General features: G+C 43.3%; 1 protein-coding gene across 1 annotated transcript; it reads left to right on the top strand.

Moving 5' to 3' along the window:
• Positions 1 to 11075: 11075 nt before the first annotated feature.
• On the top strand, positions 11076 to 17533 carry TMEM52 (transmembrane protein 52). The gene is made up of 5 exons (XM_073316643.2): positions 11076 to 11298; positions 11875 to 11918; positions 13047 to 13091; positions 15549 to 15718; positions 16362 to 17533. Exons 1-5 carry the CDS (start codon positions 11245 to 11247, stop codon positions 16673 to 16675), a joined length of 627 nt encoding a protein of 208 aa, XP_073172744.1. The 5' UTR covers positions 11076 to 11244; the 3' UTR covers positions 16676 to 17533.
• Positions 17534 to 20373: the final 2840 nt, after the last annotated feature.

The raw sequence follows: 20373 nt of genomic DNA, 5'->3' as shown, positions 1-20373 counted from the left end.
CTCCCTGTCTGGATTCAGAGACAGATCTGCTGAGTTTAGTGACAAAAATAATTTTGTACTGCTTTTTCCTCCTGCCATTCTACACAGGGGTTAGGGTTGGTGTAACTATGTCACTCAGGGGTGTGGATTTTTAACACCCCTGAGCAACGTAGCTATACCAAAGTAAGGGCATGGCTACACTGGAAACTTCAAAGTGCTGCTGCGGGAGCGCTCCCGCGACAGCACTTTGAAGTGCGAGTGTGGTCGCTCCTGGTAATCCACCTCCCAGCGCTCGGAGCCTGTCCACACTAGCACTTTAAAGTGCTCAGATTTGCTGCGCTCAGGGGGGTGATTTTTCACCCCCCTGAGCCAGCAAGTTAGAGCGCTATAAAATGTAAGTGTAGACAAGCTCTTAGTGTGTAGTGCAGACCTGGGCTAAGAAGAACCACATCTTAACAAGATGGAGGTGCATGGAAGAGGTGTGGAGTAGACTCTGAGGGATCCTAACTGGGACCTGAGCCACTAGATCAGCACAAATCAGAACATCACCGAGTGAGATGGGATGACAAACAACTTGGCATAGTTTACCTTCCTTTAGAAAAGTAGCACATGCTCCTTTGACTAGCCCTTGATGCAGGCTGTAGTGTACATCACTTTCTTTGGATGCTTGGTATGGAAGCGAGGCCCTGGGTCTTATGTTCTTCTGAGTGCTTGCTAAGAATCCTGCCCTGCTGCTTGTATGAGAGACAGAAGATCTCTTCACTCCTCTATTCCTGACCCCTAAGCCTCCTCAGTACACTCAGCATAAGACAGGATATTTGTATTTAATCTACGGTGATGATACTCCATTTCCTCTGTAGGGGCTTGTATTCTTCTAGCATGTCCCTGAGGAAAGAATACAAGATGTGAACAAGGGTAAGGTAATGTCTCTTAACAGTAAAGGGTAAATATGTAAATGTTCAGACCTGAAGGCTTTTAAAACAATGACTGCTGCCTTATCAGCCAAGTGGCTTGCTTTACACCCTGAAATTGCACAACAGTGTGCTCCCAGAGAGATCAGCCTTTTGAAAAGTCCCTTCTGAACACTGTCCATTGTTATTCTAACTCCATGTGGTGACATAAAGTTAACTACTTGAGTGCCTGAAGGTGCACAGGTACTTGATGGTCACATTCATGGACTTTTGGATATCTGACTGTCTGCTGACTAAATGGAGTACTTGTGGCACCTCAGAGACTAACAAATTTATTAGATTTCAGAGTAACAGCTGTGTTAGTCTGAATTCGCAAAAAGAAAAGGAGTACTTGTGGCACCTTAGAGACTAACCAATTTATTTGAGCATAAGCTTTCGAGAGTTACAGCTCACTTCATTGGATGCATTCACGAAAGCTTATGCTCAAATAAATTGGTTAGTCTCTAGGGTGCCACAAGTCCTCCTTTTCTTTTTTGCAAATCTATTAGAGCATAAGCTTTCATGAGCTACAGCTCACTTCATGGGATGCATCCGATGAAATGAGCTGTAGCTTACGAAAGCTTAAGCTCTAATAAATTTGTTAGTCTCTAAGGTGCCACAAGTCCTCCTTTTCTTTTTACGGATACAGACTAACAGGGCTGCTACTCTGAAACCTGTCTGCTGACTGAAATGGGAAATGCTCCACAAGAGATGGACCAAAGTCATTGTGAACTTTTGGCATGAGAGGTTAGATAATGGGGCATTACAAAAGATAAGATAAGTTTCTAACTCCTCCTCCAATGCCCTGGGGTGTGTGTCCTGGTCCTCATGGAAAATTCCTGTAGAATGTAACAGCAATAAAACCTGTATGATTCTATTACTCAATTACTCAAAGGTCTATAAAAATTATTCTGAAAACTTGTGGAGTTTTTCTATGTTACTTTTAAACCATAGTGCCCTAGCCCAACCAACACTGCCCTTAGAACTAACCCTTATCCCGAAGTTATGGATCTGGCTTACTGACTTTCTTTACCAACATTTTGTTCACATTGGAGACCTGCTGTGGATATGGCAGGCCTCGCATAAGATTTACACCATCTCCCCCAGACATCCCAGTTATCAAAGCCTGTAGACTGGTTAAAAAAAAATCTATAGAAAGATTAGCAATCTGTTAAATCCTATAGGAATGTTCCACAATTGTGGCAGCAGCTGTCCATAGAATAACCACTCAAAAGACTGAATTGTCAGAATTTACCAAGGAAATTGGGCCCCATGAGAAGCACTCTGTGTTCCAGTTAGTTTCAACAGAGCCCAATTCTCAGACACACATTGAAATCCATTTTGCCATTGACTTCAGCAGGAGCAGAAACAGGCTTAACAGATGCAAAACCTAGAAATGATCTGGGGTTGCAAAATTCTGAATCAGATCCAAATCCAGGTCCACAAGCCAGTGTGTCCAAACCAAGGGGTATGAGGTAGGCCTATTTCTAACCTCTGCAAACATTAATATGGTCTCAAAATAATGCAGAGCTCAGTAAAGTCCTGTTACTACTGCACTCTGTGTGAACGTACGTGATCTGAGACGTCTTAAAAACATTTTCTCCTTACTGTCACGCAACACGGGTCCAGGGAGCAATAATATTGCCACTATTTAGCACTGACACACTGCCTTATAAATACTATAATTAATTCTCACAGCCCCACAGTAAATAGTAGTCACTCCATTTTACAGATGGAGGAAGTAGAGCATAGAGAGGATAAACCATTTGGCTGGTCTACGCTGAAAACTTCCATTGGGATAGCGACATCTCTCAGGAGTGTGAAAGATGCAGCTGTGCCAACCTAACCCCCAGAGTAGGCAGCGCTAGGACAACAGAAGAATTCTTCTGTCAATCTAGCAAATATCTCTCAGGGAGGTAGATTAACTATAGCAACAGGAGAGGTTCTCCCGTCCCGATAGTGAATATAGCTGTGCCATTGTAGCATTTTAAGTGTAGACAGAGCCAGAGGAACTGAGGATTTATCTATATGGGGACACTCAGCAAAATTTATCTGAATTAACTGAAGTGCGAAGAAGTGGATAAATTAAACTGCATTAAACCTCTGTTTAGACACTTTCATTCAGAATTAAAGTAATCTTAATTCGGTTTAGTTTAATTCACAGATAACCTGAGTTACAGCCACACAATTTACAAGGGTTCAACTAATCCACTTTAAATTAACACACTCGTTAATTCAGATTAATTTTCTGAGTGTCCCCACGTAGATAAGCCCTGCTTGACAAAGCTGGACTCAAGGATGATGGGCTGCCCAGGTTGTGTTCACACCATACCCATCTCTGCCTTTTGCACTATATCACCAGACTTTCATTCATGGTGCAGAGCCCAACACAAGCGGCCATTGCTGGAAACTGAAAACCAAATGCAAAAGGGAGTGCCTTGATTCTTCACTGCAGGACTATGGTGTGAAGACCTCAAATTAGTACATGCAAAATTTACTTTACCATCAGGAAAAAGAAAAGGAGTACTTATGGCACCTTAGAGATGAACAAATTTATTAGAGCATAAGCTTTCATGAGCTACAGGTCACTTCATCGGATGCGTGAAACCATCAGGGTTTCTGACACAGACATACAATAGCAAAGAAAATCAGTGTAAAGGTTGATTCCTCTGCTATTAAAGGGACATTTTAAACTTTTAGAGTCAGATTAGCTTCTGTAAATCAGCTCTGCTCTTTTAACTGCAATGGATCCACACTAGCTGGGGAGCTGACCCTATATATTATGCTTTTGTTAGCTTGCACCAACATTATTAATTATTTTATTTATTAATACTTTTCACTTTGGAATTTCAGAGGCTCAGCACCTGCCAGGATTTGGCTCATTCCCCCCATTTTACAGAAGCACAAAGACAGGAAGTGATTCACCCTTGGTGACCTAGCCCATCAGAGTTAGGACTAGAATTCAGGATTCCTGGCCCCCACCCCGTGCTCCTTCCATTAAACATGCTATTTGCAAGCAGCCATATTAGGGGATGGCATGTAGACAAGTGCTCCATGAGAAGCTCTGAGAGAGAGGACAGTGGAGCAGCGGTAAGACTCAGCATGGTATTCTTCCAGGTGAGATTCCCTGGGGGGGATGGGGGAGAGAATAATCTGTGGTACTTTTTGCTCAGGTGTAGCCCACTCCCTCTGCAGAGCCAGACATTAAAGTAGGCCAGCACATAACTTGGCAGCACCATAGCTCTGTCTATTCCCTGACTCTTCCCTTCCAGTTGCAGACCTGGAGCCGCAACACAGGTAGCCATACAGTGGCCTCTGCAAGGTGGGGAGAGTGAGTCCTTTCTCTCTCCTATGTCCCTGTACAGATGCGAAAGGAACCCTTAATGACCAAATGCCAGCCCATGGTAAGCTTTGCAAGTCTAGTTCAGACTAAGTATGAGCAGGTGCAAGTTAATAAGGAGGCACTTGCTGACACCAGGCCTGAACTGGGCCCTGCACTGTGTAATTTTCCAATTATTCTCACATATTTCCCTGTCCTTAATCTTTATAGCTCAGGACATTGGCATGCAAACAGGGAATTTGCTTCTCACCCCTTCATCTGCCACAGTCTCATTCTCTACCCTGATCTGTGGCATTGCAATGGTTTCTGGGAATGTGACAATCCTGATGATGACAGCATGCACCAAAAACTTTCACTTAATCAACCTGAGCAAGTGACTTCATGGGCATACAGAACTTGCACCTGACTCTGATCTTACCTTCCCTACAATATCTCCCTTGATTTCAATGGAATTACTCCTGATTCACATCAATAAATGAAAAAGGGGCAGTAAATCCAAATTATAACAAACACAATATTCTTCCATATGGAATGTTTTTCCAAAGTTCCCAGTGTTCAATCAGCAGCAGGAGGGTTTTGAAATCAATTTGAGTTTCTTTGTTTAGATTTTTTTTTTTTTAGGAAGGGTACAAAACATGTAACGTATTTGTGAATGTCAGTCCTTCCAGGCAGGGACTGGGTCACACTGTGTGTTTGTACAGTAACTAGTGTCACAAGAATCCAGTTCTTACAGGAGCCTCTGGCACAACTAGTACAAATAATAATAATAACAATATGCAAAAGACAGAAGACCCAAGGGTTAGGGGGAAAGACTATGACTAGGAGACATAAAGAGAAAATTAGAAACTAATCCCTTCTCAACCCCTGGATAGTCTTGTGACTGGAGCAGAGAACTAAGAATAAGGGCTCCTAAGTTCTATTCTTGACTCTGTGGCCTTGGACAAGTCACTTTACTTTTGTGCCTCAGTTTTACCCATTTTGTAAAATAACCCTTACTTTCCTCTCTGGAGGCACTGTGAAGCTTCATGTTTATCAAGGACTATAAAAGGCACCATTGTTTATCAGTTGAACGCATTGTTGACTCATGGGCTTGCCACATGTATCTGTCACATCAGATGTTTCAAAGAGATCTGACTCAGATGTACAATAATGAATGTGAAGGAAACATATCCTGATGAGTTAGGACCTAAGTAATCACAAAAGGCAGGTTTATTTATGGGCTTGGTTTGCTATGCATCTGATCCTGTCTGGTGCTGAGCATCTTCCACTCCCAAAGTTACCAAGCACCTTCTACTCCCATTGGCTTCCATGGAGACTGAAGGCACTCTGCACCTCACAAGATCAAGCCCTATGCCACTAATGTAGGTGGGGCTGTTTATCTAACCTAGAGAGAGAGAGAGAGAGCTTGGGAGTGGATGTGAAGAAAATATATGATCTTTAAATTCATATTATCAGAGCTCTGCTCCCAACCCAACTCTTTCTGCTAAATCCCCTAAATAGCTCCAGGTATAGCCCGTTGCCCTCAGGCATTCATTCACGTAACACTTCAGCAGAAGCTTAAAGCTCATAGGTTAAACTTCACATCTGTGGAACTGTTTCTTGAACAGGAAACACATTGTTGCATATACAACAATGTTCCTGGGAATCTTTTAAATTCTGGGTACTTCACATCAGTCCAACAATGCAAAGTACCTTAAGCGGAACAGGTCTCCCTGTACATGATGAAATCGGAGATTGGAATCTACCTGTAACAAACTTGGATGTGTTCTCTTTTGCCACAGCTTTTACATTTTACTGGATCAAGTACCTCTATTAAAATCACTATCATGAGTCCGATCTTGTAGCCCTTACTCATGTGATCAGACTGAATTAAGTAACTGGGTTTGACTTTCATCTGGTTTTATAGAAGTATAACTCCACTGACTTCAACAGAGTTACTCCTGATTTACTCCAGTGCAAGTCAGACCAGCATCAGGTCCAACATTTATAAAGTCAGTGGAACTACTCATGTGAGTAAGGGTAGGGCTGAGATGTGGATGGGTGAAGAGGTGGAATATGCAAAAGACTTCTCCCCTATTTGTTAAATATGGCCCTGGCTTGGATCATTGTTTCCAAATCTCTTTGGACCCTAAACTTCTTCCCTCCACAACGTTGGAGAAGTTTGGATCTGGATCCAGATCTGGATCTGAACTTCAGAAGTTCAGACGCATCTTTGTAAGATGGATCCAAACACGGTCACCAGATCCAAGCCTCCTTGTACTTTTGGAGAAGTTTGGACCTGAACTTCCTGCCTCAGGCCCCACTCTCATTTTAATAGAAATGTAGATCCTGTTTGACTCTTTACTTCTTGGAGAGCAACATCTATCTTGTTATTTTTAGTGATGGAGGGGAAGTGTGAGGACCACTGTTCCCTCTAAGCTGTGCGCATGTTCACGCGCACACAGATCCTAAACCCTGTGCATACGGCGAAACACCACGCGCACAAAAATTTGCACAGAAGCACAACAATTTGCACAGAAGACATTTTTTGCGCAAACAGCCTGTCAAAAATTAGAGGGAACATTGGTGAGGACACATGGAGTAATCCCTAATTTCATATCTACATCACTTAGATATATTCTGCATAGCCACTGACTTCTGAGAGGTTACTCAACACTTAGTGAATGCAGCACTTCCTCCATGAGCAACAGTCCCATGACCCTGGTGTCCCTGTAGGTAAATGTCTCAGTCAATGACACATCCCAGCCATGATCCACAAAGCACTTTCGGTTCATGAGGCTTACAGGATAATTCTACCAACTGTTTCCATTCTGAGGGTGCATCCTAAAATCTTGGCACCTCCAAACTATTCTCCCTATGGATGCCATAATGTTTCTGAAATCCACTCATACTTCCAAACAAAGAAACTTCCATCAAGCCAGCGTCCAAACATATCAGTCTCATGTTACATTAAAGTGTCAGGAAGAATCTCATTTGTTGTAATAAGAAAAGGAGTACTTGTGGCACCTTAGAGACTAACCAATTTATTAGAGCATAAGCTTTCGTGAGCTACAGCTCATATGCATCTGATGAAGTGAGCTGTAGCTCACGAAAGCTTATGCTCAAATAAATTGGTTAGTCTCTAAGGTGCCACAAGTACTCCTTTTCTTTTTGCGAATACAGACTAACACGGCTGTTACTCTGAAATTTGTTGTAATGCATCCATTGCAATTACTCAGGGCTTGTATACACTACCACTTATGATTGGTATAAGTTATGTCACTCAGGTGTGAATAAGCCACCCCCCTGAGCAACGTAAGTTACACTGACCTAAGCGCTGGTGTGGACAGTTCTATGTTGGCAGGAAAGCTTCTCTCACCTACAGTGTTACTGGCTGCCTCTCGTGGAGGTGGTTTTGTTGGAGTTCTCGTCCACTGGCATACAACGTCTTCACCAGATGCGCTGCAGCGTCGCAACTGCTGTAGCATTTCTAATGTAGACAAGCCCTCAGATATATGCTTCTGAGAAGCAGGCAGGCACCTGAGCAGCCTCTTCAGGAAATTTTTGCATGTCTTAAAATGCTGTCTCCTCCAGGCAGATCTTAATTTTATTCCACACAGTCATAACCTTTATCAGTTCCGTCTCTCCTTCTACCATATCTTCAGCACACTTTTCCCAGGAAAAGGACTCGTCACCAATGTTTGTTTTTCCACTGCCCCATTCACCTGAATTAACTAATAAACTCCTCTGCTCTTCAGCCCTAATCATCTTTTCCTTTTCCTTGTTTTCCCAGCCATATACCATCATTATCACATGTTTCCAATTATCTCTCCTACTACCTAGTATTGTCTTGTTGCAGCAAGGATGTCAGTCTTTAAAGGTGACTGAACTCCATATTCCCTTATACTTTAAGGGCAAAATAATCCTCCCTGATTCATTGTGTGGATCTCTTATCTGCATTATAGATCTCTTCTGCACATTCTGTTCTTGTTCTGTTCTCTTGACATCAGTGGAAGTTCTATGCTCATGGTAAGGACCCTATCCTGCAAAGACTTGTGCACGTTTTTAACATTACTGACTGAGAGCAGTCCCACTGAAATCAGCCGATGTCCAGGCTGCAGAGAAGAGAACCACAGGAGGGATTGGAGAGGAAAAGGTCTCCTTTATTTACATACAGATGCCATGACTGGAACTGTGTGAAAGTGGTGACATTTTTTTCTGTGACATTTTCAAGCAAAAAGTTATCTGCACCTCATTTTTTGGGCCATTTGTGATACAGAAATTTAATTTTCATGACATTCCTGCAACAACATTGCATTATTTTTTATTCCTCAAAACAGAGCAATTCTGAGTGAATAACAGGCTCCTTTTCACTCTGATTTTGAAATGAAGAATGGATATTTCCCATCATTTTTTCCCAAAAGGTGGACCAGTTTTGAATATCTGAAACAAAAAGCAAAAACCTCTATTCTCCAGGCTTTTTTCACTTTGAAATTTTCATATTTCTTTCAGAGTAACAGCCGTGTTAGTCTGTATTCGCAAAAAGAAAAGGAGTACTTGAGGCACCTTAGAGACTAACCAATTTATTTGAGCATGAGCATCCGATGAAGTGAGCTGTAGCTCACGAAAGCTTATGCTCAAATAAATTGGTTAGTCTCTTAGGTGCCACAAGTACTCCTTTTCATATTTCTTTCATTACTCTCCCCTATATCCTGCCTCAATTTCCTAGTGACAAAACATAAAAGCACAGACTATTCAAATGTACGAGTGTGCATTTTAATGCACTCTGTGCAAAGAAAGCACTGTGTAGTATTTGACACAATTAGCAACACAATCCTGTTCCAGAACTACAGTGAATTCCCTGAAAGTGCCATTCCCTGGGTGATCCTCTGTTTAGCCTCTGATTTCTAGAAGCTGGGAATGGGCGACAGGGGATGGATCACTTGATGATTACCTGGTCTGTTCTGTGCCTCTGGGGCACCTGGCATTGGCCACTGCCAGAAGACAGGATACTGGGCTAGATGGACCTTTGGTGTAGCTGTTCTTATGTTCTTATCCCATACATCACTGTGCACTGTTGAGACCCCATCTCCCAACTCTAGTGATTCATCTGTGAAATTCCCATAGGGGAAAGCCATATAAAGTTATCCAAGGTGTGCAGCACTGTAGATGGTGCTTCATAACACACAGGGTAGCCTGCCCACAGTGACTAACCAGGGGATCAGCAAAAATCAGTTGTGTATTGTAGTTGGGTCTTTAACTGCTCTGAACTCTGGGGTATAGATGCAAGACCCCCTAAGCTTATTTTTACCAGCTTAGGTTAAAAACTTTCCCAAGGCACAAATTCCACCTTGAACAGTATGCTGCCACCACAAAGTGATTTAGACAAAGAATCAGGGAAAGGACCACTTGGAGTTCCTGTTCCCCCAAAATATCCCCCCCAAACCCTTTCCTGGGGAGGCTTGAGAATAATATCCTAATCAATTGATTACGAAGTGAACACAGATCCAAATCCCTGGATTTTTGGACACTGAAAAAAAAATTAATCAATTCTTAAAAGAAGAATTTTATTTAAAAAAAAAGGTAAAAATCCCCTCTGTTAAATCAGGTTGGAAGATAACTTTACAGGCTCCAACGAGAGACTGATGAACTGGAATTAATTTGCAAACTGGACACCATTAAATTAGGCTTGAATAAAGACTGGGAGTGGATGGGTCATTACACAAAGTAAAACTATTTCCCCATGCTTATTTCCCCCCACACACACACTGTTACTCTCACCTTCTTGTCAACTATTGGAAATGGGGCATCCTGATAATCACTACAAAAGGTTTTTTCTCCTGCTGATAACAGCTCACCTTAACTGATCACTCTCATGATAGTTTTCAGAGTAGCAGCTGTGTTAGTCTGTGTCCGTAAAAAGAACAGGAGGACTTGTGGCACCTTAGAGACTAACAAATTTATTTGAGCATGAGCTTTCCTGGGCTAAAACCCACTTCATCGGTCACATGCATCACATTATAGTGTCTATGGCAACACCCATTTTTTCATGTTCTCTGTGTGTATATATATATCTATATCTATATATATATCTTCCTACTGTATTTTCCACTGCATGCATCCGATGAAGTGGGTTTTAGCCCACGAAATCTTATGCTCAAATAAACATGTTAGTCTCTAGGGCGCCACAAGTCCTCCTCGTTCTTTTTGCTGATACAGACTAACGCGGCTGCTACTCTGAAATCAGTAAAACTGGGAACTGTGGAAAGGCTTTAAGTCATTGTGACAGGAGGCTGCTGTAAAGAAGGGGGTCCGTTCCTAGAGTGCTCTAGTAAAACAAGCCACTAGAACTGAGACAGGTATATGCATGCTGTCAGCAGCCGAATCATACAGGCCACGCACTGATGGGGTCTGACTGCAGCTGGCAGTGGTTACTTAGCCCCCTCTGCTTCTCCATTCTTCCAGGGATTGCCCCAGTTTTGTAAGGCAGATGGTGCCAGCTCCGAGCACCCTCCCTAGGAGGGCTCTGCCAAACGCGCTGGACGAGGATGCTGTCCCTTTGTGAACTGGTCCGGGGGGTGGTTTTTGCAGAGAGCACGGGATCCTCCCGTAGTCAGAGGAGGGTGGAATCGCTCCTCCGGCTGCGTGTGAGTGCAGACAGAGCGGCTGCTGTGCTTGACCCCCCCGCTCCATCCCAGTGCCAGCCCCCTCCTGCTGCAACGAACCAGGCCAGCAAAAGGAAGGGCGGGCCTCCCTCTCTGGTGGGCGGGGCTTCAGAGGCATGTGAGCCGCCGTCGGGGGAGGGAGGGTGATAAATATTGCCCAGAAGCGACAAGCTCGCCAGCCGGGAGCTGCCTGTTCCGTAGGGAGGCTTACAGAGCTGGGCGCAATCGTAGGCGTGCTCCTCGGGCTTTGCAAGACCTGATCTCCGCAGGGTTGTTGGAGGCATTTCTGGACGTAGGGGACCCGATTCTCTTCCCCCGGCTGCTTTGGAGCATGGCTGGCAAGGTGCATCGACTGTGCACGGGCTGGAGCCTGCTGCTGCTGCAGGTGGGACCGTGGAGCTCTTTGTTCGCGGGCGGGAGCACGTGCGTTCGCTCCAGCTGCTTTCTGCGGGCTCGCCTGGCGAGGAAAGGTTCTCGCAGACAAGCCCCAGCCTAAAGAAACTTTCCTGTGGCTTTAAAAGCTGTTGGGCCTCTGGGGCAGCTCTGTGCAGCCAGCTTAGCTAGGCACCTACACTGCATATGATGCCCCTTCCCCTACCTTCTCCCTCAGCTGATCGGCAGTGGTGGCTTGTTCTCACCAGCGGCCGTTTCTTTTATTGTTTGAGTAAATTCCCTTCTCTGGAGACGGGCTCAAGCCACAGGCAGGGTTCGTGGCGGGAGCCCTCTGAGGGCGTTGGGCGCGGCGGGGATATTTGATTGTGCTTACACGGTTGTTTCCCGTGTGGTGGGTTTAGCTTCTTGCAAACGCGCCGGGAGGCTGAGGGTCTAAATCGAACGACAAACCTACACCCCGCTAGGCAAGCAAGGGCCTCTGAGGATCGGGGCTCTCTGCCTTTGGCTGTCTGCTTCCATGCACGCTCGGGGTTTGTATCTGATGCTGTTTCCTTCCTTCCTTCCCCAGGCAGCGCTCTGCTCTTCCCAGAGTAACTGCGAGAGCCCCGACCAGTAAGTAAAAGCTCTCTCGCTATGGCAAAGGCATAGGTCTGAAGCTGTTTTAATCATGATGTGGCCCAGTGGAATTCTTTACTTGAGTTATACTTGGGTGGTTGTCTGGACTTCTGCTGCTGATCTTTTCTCTCTGGAAAGCCTTTGCTTAGGAGAACAACCCACGAATTTGATCAAGCCAATTCAGCTCATCTTTTCTTTTCTTTTCCTTTCAATCCTACCTACTGAGGAGGTTGGGGTGACCGATCCTTTCATTCAGACTTGACTCCCTTCTTCGAAATACCCTTTTGCCGTTTTTCCTCTCACCGGGTGTGGATTGAGCTTATTTTTGTAGTGAAAATAAGTGCAGCCTCCCCACATCTTCACTCCAGAAAGTCAGCTAACTTTAAAGTAACTCCCTTCAATCTTCATATTCTGATTATATCCACTATGCTAAAATGGCACAAAAGAATGAATACAGCCCAGTGACTGGATGCATAAATTGGTTTTCTATATGCTAAATGGATACAACTTGCTAAACATAATACTATTTTTCTCCCACTCTGGCAATTTGGCTGTTGCAGAAGTGATGTCATCTTTTTTGTATTTATGGGCAGGTCCCATTACAGCACTTTTGTTTGCATTACAGCCATGGCAAGAGTACTATAAGAATAATTTAGGATGAAAAAGCTGCCTTAGGCTGGAAATTTTCAGATGCATCTAAGGGAGTTGTGAATTTCAATGGCTAATTTCCTTAGCCTAAATAGCTGTCTACCCAAGAAACTAGGAATAGGTTAGTCTCTAAGGTGCCACAAGTACTCCTTTTCTTTTTGCGAATACAGACTAACACTGCTGCTACTCTGAAACCTAGGAATAGTTTGTTTTACAATTTTCATTGCAGCATCTGAGTTGTCTTTAAACTGTTAAAATTGTTTACAATGTTTACTGTTAAACATTTACAATTGTTTACTGTTAAAACTGTTTATGATGATCTTATGAAACAAAGTACAGAGTTTGTTTTTAGCTTCATTTTCTTAAATTGTTAATTGCCCTTTCTACTCTGCAATTAGTGAGAAATTTAGTTGCTTAGTTACTGAAATTAATATTTGAATGTAGAGACTGAGCTTAGTTATTCACCTTCATTTCCAGGTGTGCTCGGAATAATTCTAACTGGACTAGCCTGTGGTATGTCTGGTAAGTTCAGATTTATTTTACTTAACATACAAGATGTTTGGGAGGTGATGTAAACAAATAAATAGTAGGAATGGATGAATAAAGACACAGGTCTCTGATCCTGAATCGAAGAGGATGTCAAAAAGTCTGCCTGTGGCTAAATGAAAGGTGCCAGTGGAATACAACCTAGACTAGCTAGATGAAAAAGTAATCAATTCCATTCTATGTGGGACATGTTCCTAGATGAGTATTCCATCCCCATAACTCTGATATGTTACAGTTTGAGTCCAAAGCCATTGTGCACCCCTTCTAAACAGACAACTTGCTGAATCTTTGCTTGGAGAGGGATCAGCAGTGCAGTGTAGTGGACTTGTCAGTTCTTGGCATTGCATCAGGTTTTGCTTATCCCCCTCTCCCTTTTATGGTGGGTTATGATGTTGTTCTTTCTTTCACGGCTTGCTGAACTCCTTGTCATTGACTGATGGGTAACCTTTTTTTATTGGCTGATTTTATGACTTAAAAAGGAGAAAACAAATAGGCAAACACTATTGTAATAGACAGATCAGTGATTCCATTATATTGCAGGCTATATGCATCTTGGCTTGCAGCTTCAGAGTGTACATGTCAGGATGTATGCTGTAAAACTTAATGAGGGAATACAGTGCAAATTGGCCAGTGTTAACTACAGTTTAGCATTTGGACTAATTTAGGCTTCTACAAATACTCTAAACCCTCTCAGTGGCAGTTGATATGCAGAACTGTTTCAAAAACTAACTGACATTTTAAGACCGGCTTGAAGGCAGCTGTCAGTGTTCATAAACAGTAAAACTAATGTATCATAGTTTGCTGTTCAGAACTGTTACACTATTATAGCAGTGTACAGTAATCATCACTTCCCTCAGAGGTCACTCTCAGAATGTGGAATCATAAAACTCTTGAAATGCTAGGATGATCTAATTGGTTGGTGATGAGGTCATATTCTGCTGACTCTCTGGTGCAATGTTTATTACAAAGTTCCAGCAAAGTTTTATACTATGAAATGTAAAAGCGAGCCCTGAATATCCGTTACTTCCTGTTCTGCCATTGCTGTGTTCTGAATTTTCTACGTTTTATTTTTAAAAGTAATCTTAAATGGCCTGAAACGCTAGGAATTTATAGCTGCCGATCAGAGGTTAGTTTTGAAGAATCTAACTTCACTTCTGAGCAGGAAAGAAACCTGGGTTTGCTAAAACAGCAGTTTCATAAGGGTTGTCCTGAGAGTGCAGGAAACTGTGGTTCAGATCCCCGGGGTCAAGGAAGGTATTGGATTCCCATGGAGTACTAAAGCCTGTGGTATGGAATTTGAGCTGTTGTTCAGTGTAGGTTCCAAATTCCAGATCTTGTGGACAAGGGATATGTTTGCGTGATCCTCATACTAATAGAAATGCTCTTTTTAAAATTAAAGGAAAATAGTTTGTTTGGATTTAAACATCCCCTGCAGTATAATCTTGGTTACTTTTGAATTGTCATATTTAGTAATCTAGGAGTGCTAAGAAGGAATTATTTTGGAGGCATGCTTTTGATCTGTCAGTATTACCTTTAAATTGGTTGGAGAGGAGGGAAACGATACTGTTGGGGTCTCTTCTTCTGACCTGTGTGAGTAGTTGGGGGGGAGGGGGAGGGAAGGAATCCGAACATGGAAGTTTGGTGTGTCAGCTGTTCTGGAGAAGTTCCCTCCAATGTACCATGAGAATACTTAAATGTTTGACTTTGGGTCTCTTTCTTTACAACACTCCTAGGCACTTCTTGCAACCCAATCCCGCCTGGCATGCCTTATTGCTTAACTAGCTCATGAGAACACTTAATTCATTCAAGAACACTTTCAAGAATGGAAAAAACTCCAGAATTTAAATTTGAGAGGGGAGCCAGAAGCACCAAAATCTAGATTTTTAGGTGTATTGGGTGGAATTGACCCCTGAGTAGAGGGCCAATACACCATTAAGTGCCTATGCCCCATTAAATCTCACTTATGCACTATTTTGAGGACTTAAGTGGTTCAGAGGTCTAGATCTGGTATTGTGTCAAAGTCCAGATGGGAATGCTGGGAAAACAGCACCTTTTGAAGTCCAAACTCTTGCACTGCCCTCATTACTCAGTAGAATACTGATTTAGGTGTTGTGTATTATAAGGTTATACAACAGATACAAAAAAGTCTGGCCTGTGAATCTTTTAACTTAACACCATCCCTGAGTCAGGAAGGGTTTAACAAGTGATCAGTAGCACCAAAGCTTGGGGACATTAAGCTGACAGTTTTGTAACTGGCTTTTCTCACGCTGGCATTTACACACACAGAGCCAGCACCAATAAAAAAAGACTCCTATGTAGTAGGTAAGCCAGGCCTTGCAAAGAGTGTCCTTAGGAGTTAAAGCTCTCCTATTCATGGAAGGGGAGAAGCATTAATAATAAAGCAATGGGCTTCTCTCTCCTTGCATCTCCTAGGCTGATTCTACTGACCGTGGTCATGCTCCTGCTGTGTGGCATCACAGCAAGCTGCGTGAAGTTCTGCTGCCGGAAGAAGAGACCCCCAGTTCAGACCTTCCCTAGACGCCCCTACGATATGACGGTCGTCGCCGTTGATGGCGATAGCACTGCCCACAGCACCGTGACCTGTGAGTGTTCTTCAGGGGCTGCTATTCGGGGGTAATTCAGGCTTTAATCCTGGAGATGTTAGCACTTGGGGGTGCAATACTCCTGGCACTTCACATCTTCAAAGCAGATACTAACTAATCCTCACAACACCTCAGGCCCTGTGTGGTACTATCATCCCACATGTTGTAAATGGGGAAACAGAGGCAGAGAGAGGCTCAGTGACTTGCCCAAGTCTACACAGTGAGCAAGTGGCAGAAGGCAACCGGGGTTTAGTGCTCTAACGGTTCAAATAAGTCCCTGATGGGCTGGCCTTCTGCATGTTCTCTCACATCCATTCTTGCCCCGCCATTTTGTTCTGTCCGTCCCAGCCAAACTGCTTCTTATAGGTGCTATAGCACAAAACCAGAATGGTAGAACCACAACTAATAAGTATCCTGTTGTCTGGGTTACAGCATGCACCCATTATGTCAGACACCTCATTATAATAATTAGATGGGTCTAAACAAAAGCATTTTCTCCTGATTGCTTTCCGGGTGGGGCTGGGTGGGTTCCATCTATGTCACAGTTATAGATGAACAATTTACTGGAAAATAGTGTCGATCTTTATACAAAGATTCATTCTTTATTCACTTGTTCAAGCCTTATTGTGCCTTCTCTTTACAGCATACAGCTCTTTCCAGTACCCTCAGAGTGCCCCACTTCCATTTGGGGATATGGATAGGAGCACCATGTCTCCCCCAGCCTACAGCCTCTATGCCATGGAGTTGCCTCCCTCCTATGATGAGGCCATCAAAATGGCTAAGCCCTACATCGAAACAGTGTTGGTGGGCCAGAAACTCAATGACATCCTTGAGTCAGTGGCACCAGAAGAGTCAAATCAGCACCAAGGTTTTTCTGCTCCTGTGACCGGTGAACCGGAGACACAGCCAAGTTCAGAAGAACCACAAGTTGCAACACAAGGCCAACCTCAGCTCTAGCCCATTTAGGGGTGAGGGGGAGAGAGAGCAATACAAAGACCTTGAGAAGTACTAAAGACATTAAAAGTTTGATGTTATATGCAAGTAACCATGGGAAGAGGCCTAATCTGATGTCCCTATCAATGATCTGTCATGTGGAAGGAATGTTTCCTGCAATTGCAGTAATCTTCTGTTGACACTTCTAGGGTATTAAATGAAATAGGAGGACAGCAGTTTAAAAATACCCTGTGTGGGTAATACATGGATGCTAGTTTGTGTCCTGCCAATGAAAAATAATCCCTTGTACTGATATAGCAATGAAAAGGGCAGGGGCATGGTACTGCGATAGTGACACCTTCATTAGATGCCAGAATGATGCAAACAGTGCATTGTTCTTGAACAGAAGATGGAGTTTCCCAAACTTGAGGCAGAAATGGAGTCTTGAGCAAGTGCAAATTCAAGAGCTTCTATAGCTTGTCTCTTCTTTTGAGAAGGATAACTGTCCAGCAAATTGCTGAAGCACTGAACTCGTTGCTACGTAACGGCGAATGTTTCTTTAAACGGAAGGAAAATGGCACCCAAGGACCCTACTATAGTTCATGAATTGAAATCCACACTGTTATTTCCAGTGGTGGGGAGAGACGAGGGAAAAGGCATTTGTGCCAATTATGGGAGACCCGAATCGTTTAAAAAACCCATCATTTTCAAGATGGGGGGGGGGGGTGTTTGATGCTTGTTGGTTTTGTCAGTTACAGTGCAAATTAGCCTCCTGGAAGAAACTTTTATACATGGTTTGGTATTAAAATATTTCAAGTATTCATGCTTTTTGCTGACTGAATCCAATGGGTTTGAAAAACTAAATGATCTGGTAACACTGAATGCCTTGTCAGTAGTATGAATTTCAGAAAAAGTTAAGTTATAAAGCTGCAGTGCTTGACCTTCTTATGGGATTTTTATTATTTCACTGATTTTTTTAAACTATAAATAAAATTTTAACTTTTTAATGGAAACCATCTGCCATTGTGAGATCTAAGTAACCTAAGAAAGGGTTACACAGAAAAGTGTCCAATAGAAATCTCTTCAAGGAAAGAGATGTGAAGCATAGAACAATAGAAATGAGCACTGAAGGGATCTTTCATACCATGTAGCTCAACTCCACACTATATTTCCTTGGGACTGTGGGGCTTGCATGCTAACCGTTTTTGTGTGTGCATGGGAACCATATAAACCTTCTGTCCCTTAAAACTGCAGGTCCAAGAAATCCTAGTCCTTTGAGCTTGAATAAGTTCTGATTGTTGGGATACTTTTTCCAGTGGCAGTGTGATTTTCTGTCTCCTCTTTACTGCAACTGTTGGGAGGAAACGGAATGCACAAAATCTTTTAGAAAAAAGGGTAAAGTGAACTCGGGACAAAGAAAAAGATGAAGGTAGGAAAAGCCGCAGCTGCAACAACTGTATTGGGCAAAAATCCCCATTGAATAGGGCACTGCTGCTGCTTACCCAGCAGTAAGCATTTCCAGTACCTGTCTAGTAGCTGCTTGTTTGAGAACTGAAGCCCTACACACTGGTAATGATTGAACTATCAGAACAATGCACAGGACCAAGGCTAAAAGGGAGGGGAAGCCACACCAGTCTCAAAAGTAAGTAGTTCATTGTGACATAATTAGCAAATGCGTGTTTATTGCAGAAAAATATCTTCTTTGTGGGGGGAGCTGCAATGCCAAGAAATAAACCTATAGGGGAAAACATCCTCTGTTTCTATGTGAATGAACCACTGCTCTGTGGGGACTAATGTATGATTGCACTGCTCTAGAAAGCTGTTTACCGCTACTTAAATGCCTAGCACAAAGGGAAGCAGCCCTGGCTTAATCAGTTAAAAATTCTTCATTTTGGAATGCAGGTCATCTTTCCCATTTCATGTTTTTCCTTTAGCCATCACCAGCTTTCAGACTTATGAGCTCAGCCTTTTATTAGAGGGGAATGGTCTTTGTAGATGGGGTTCAGGCTGCACTATAATTGCCAGATTAAAGTGTCGCAAAATCATGTTAGCATTTTCTAGTACCATTTAAGCTGAGAGGTGACGAGGCCCCTTGGCAGGTAGGGTGGATGTGATGCCTTTCCCACTTCTATTCTTGTTCTCTAGGGGGGGTTATTTTGATCTAGTTTCTGGAATTACTGCAGAGACCAGTTCCGCTGGTATTTCACTCCTGGGACTCACTCTCAGGTGAAGGAATGCAGGTACAAAGGGGGGCGGGAGGGAAGAGTGATGTGTAAACTTGTATTTCCGATGCTGTCCTCTGTTCTGACAAAGGTGTTTGGCTGGGCCCTGGGGCTGGTTTTTTTTTTACTTTTGTCCCTCCTAGCCCTATTCTCACTGGTGAAGTTTTGTTCTTAAGCTCCCTACTGACTGGAACTAGTGACTAGTCTGACTTGTACTAGAAGAAGCAAAGAGGCTCAGCTGCGGTTGGAAGTGAGTGGTAGTTTTAACACAAACCTACCAAGCCAGGGAATTCTGCACCAACTTTTGGCATTTAGTATCAGGTTTTTTTAAACTGTTTTCTATGGGATTTTTTTTTGCCTGAGTTGTAGAAGGCTCAATTAAGCCTTCCCCTGCCCTGGTAGTGGGGTGAGGAGCCTTCAGAGACCAGCTTGAAAGAGTAGAAAGAGAAAATCAAGATCCAACCGAATAGCTGGAATCTGGCTCCTAACAGCTGCACCTGGCTTTGCAAAAACCACTCCTGTTTTGCCAGTCTTGATGGTACTGGATGAACTAGGGCTGCCAAAAGAGGAGTTGTACTTCAGATTTGCAGCTCCCATTGGCTTCAGTTGGAGTTGTCCCTGGTTCAGCACATCTGCAAACTGGCACAGAAGTCCTGGTGTTTGGTAACAGGAGTTCATGAGTATATGGAACACTCTTCTGCTGGTTGAAGCAATTTGTGAAGTTTGCTGTACAAAACACCCCTAACACAAGAAGTTACTTGTTTGATTCCAGCCCAAATGGAAACTTAATGACTGAGTTAAGGCTGCTGTAAAAGACATTTAATGAGGGGAAATGCTGATGATACAGACCCTGAACTGCACCTGGTACCTCAGTGTGGTTGGGATTGCCTTTCTCAGATCACATGCAGCTGACTTGCTGACAAGTAGCCGCCTTGCTCAACTTACATTCCTCCCTGCTGGAGATTAAATAGTATAGGGACACACCTCATCACTGACTCCACTTAGCTGCAGACATAACAGAGCAAGGGCCTGATCTTATTGTCGTACGTTGGAAGTCAAGTTTGGCTGTAGACCTCAAAAGAAATAGGAGTAGGCCCCATATGCTTTCCAGCCTGGGGTCCATCTTGGCAGTTTACTTTTTTCAGAGTAGCAACCGTGTTAGTCTGTATCTGCAAAAAGAACAGGAGTCCTTGTGGCACCTTAGAGCCTAACCAATTTATTTGAGCATAAGCTTTCATGGGCTACAGCCCACTTCATCAGTTGCATGCAGTGGAAAATACAGTAGAACAATTTTATATACACAGAGAACATGAAACAATAGGTACCAGCTGGAGAGAAAAAAAAACCTTTTGTAGTGATAATCAAGATGGGCCATTTCCAGCAGTTGACAAGAACGTGTCAGGAACAGTGGGGGGTAGGGGGGACTAAACATGGGGAAATAGTTTTACTTTGTGTAATGACCCATCCACTCCCAGTCTTTATTCAAGCCTAATTTAATAG

This window comes from Lepidochelys kempii, chromosome 18 (assembly GCF_965140285.1).
Source record: "Lepidochelys kempii isolate rLepKem1 chromosome 18, rLepKem1.hap1, whole genome shotgun sequence".
Lineage (NCBI taxonomy): Eukaryota > Metazoa > Chordata > Testudines > Cheloniidae > Lepidochelys > Lepidochelys kempii.
This window is presented reverse-complemented; position numbering and strand designations above follow the sequence as displayed.

Excerpts from the sequence above, each read along its gene's own strand:
- TMEM52 (XM_073316643.2), top strand. The coding sequence starts at position 11,245 with ATGGCTGGCAAGGTGCATCGACTGTGCACGGGCTGGAGCCTGCTGCTG. Across the intron at positions 13,092-15,548 it reads ACTAGCCTGTGGTATGTCTG|GCTGATTCTACTGACCGTGG; the intron begins GTAAGTTCAGAT and ends TGCATCTCCTAG. Across the intron at positions 15,719-16,361 it reads TGCCCACAGCACCGTGACCT|CATACAGCTCTTTCCAGTAC; the intron begins GTGAGTGTTCTT and ends TTCTCTTTACAG.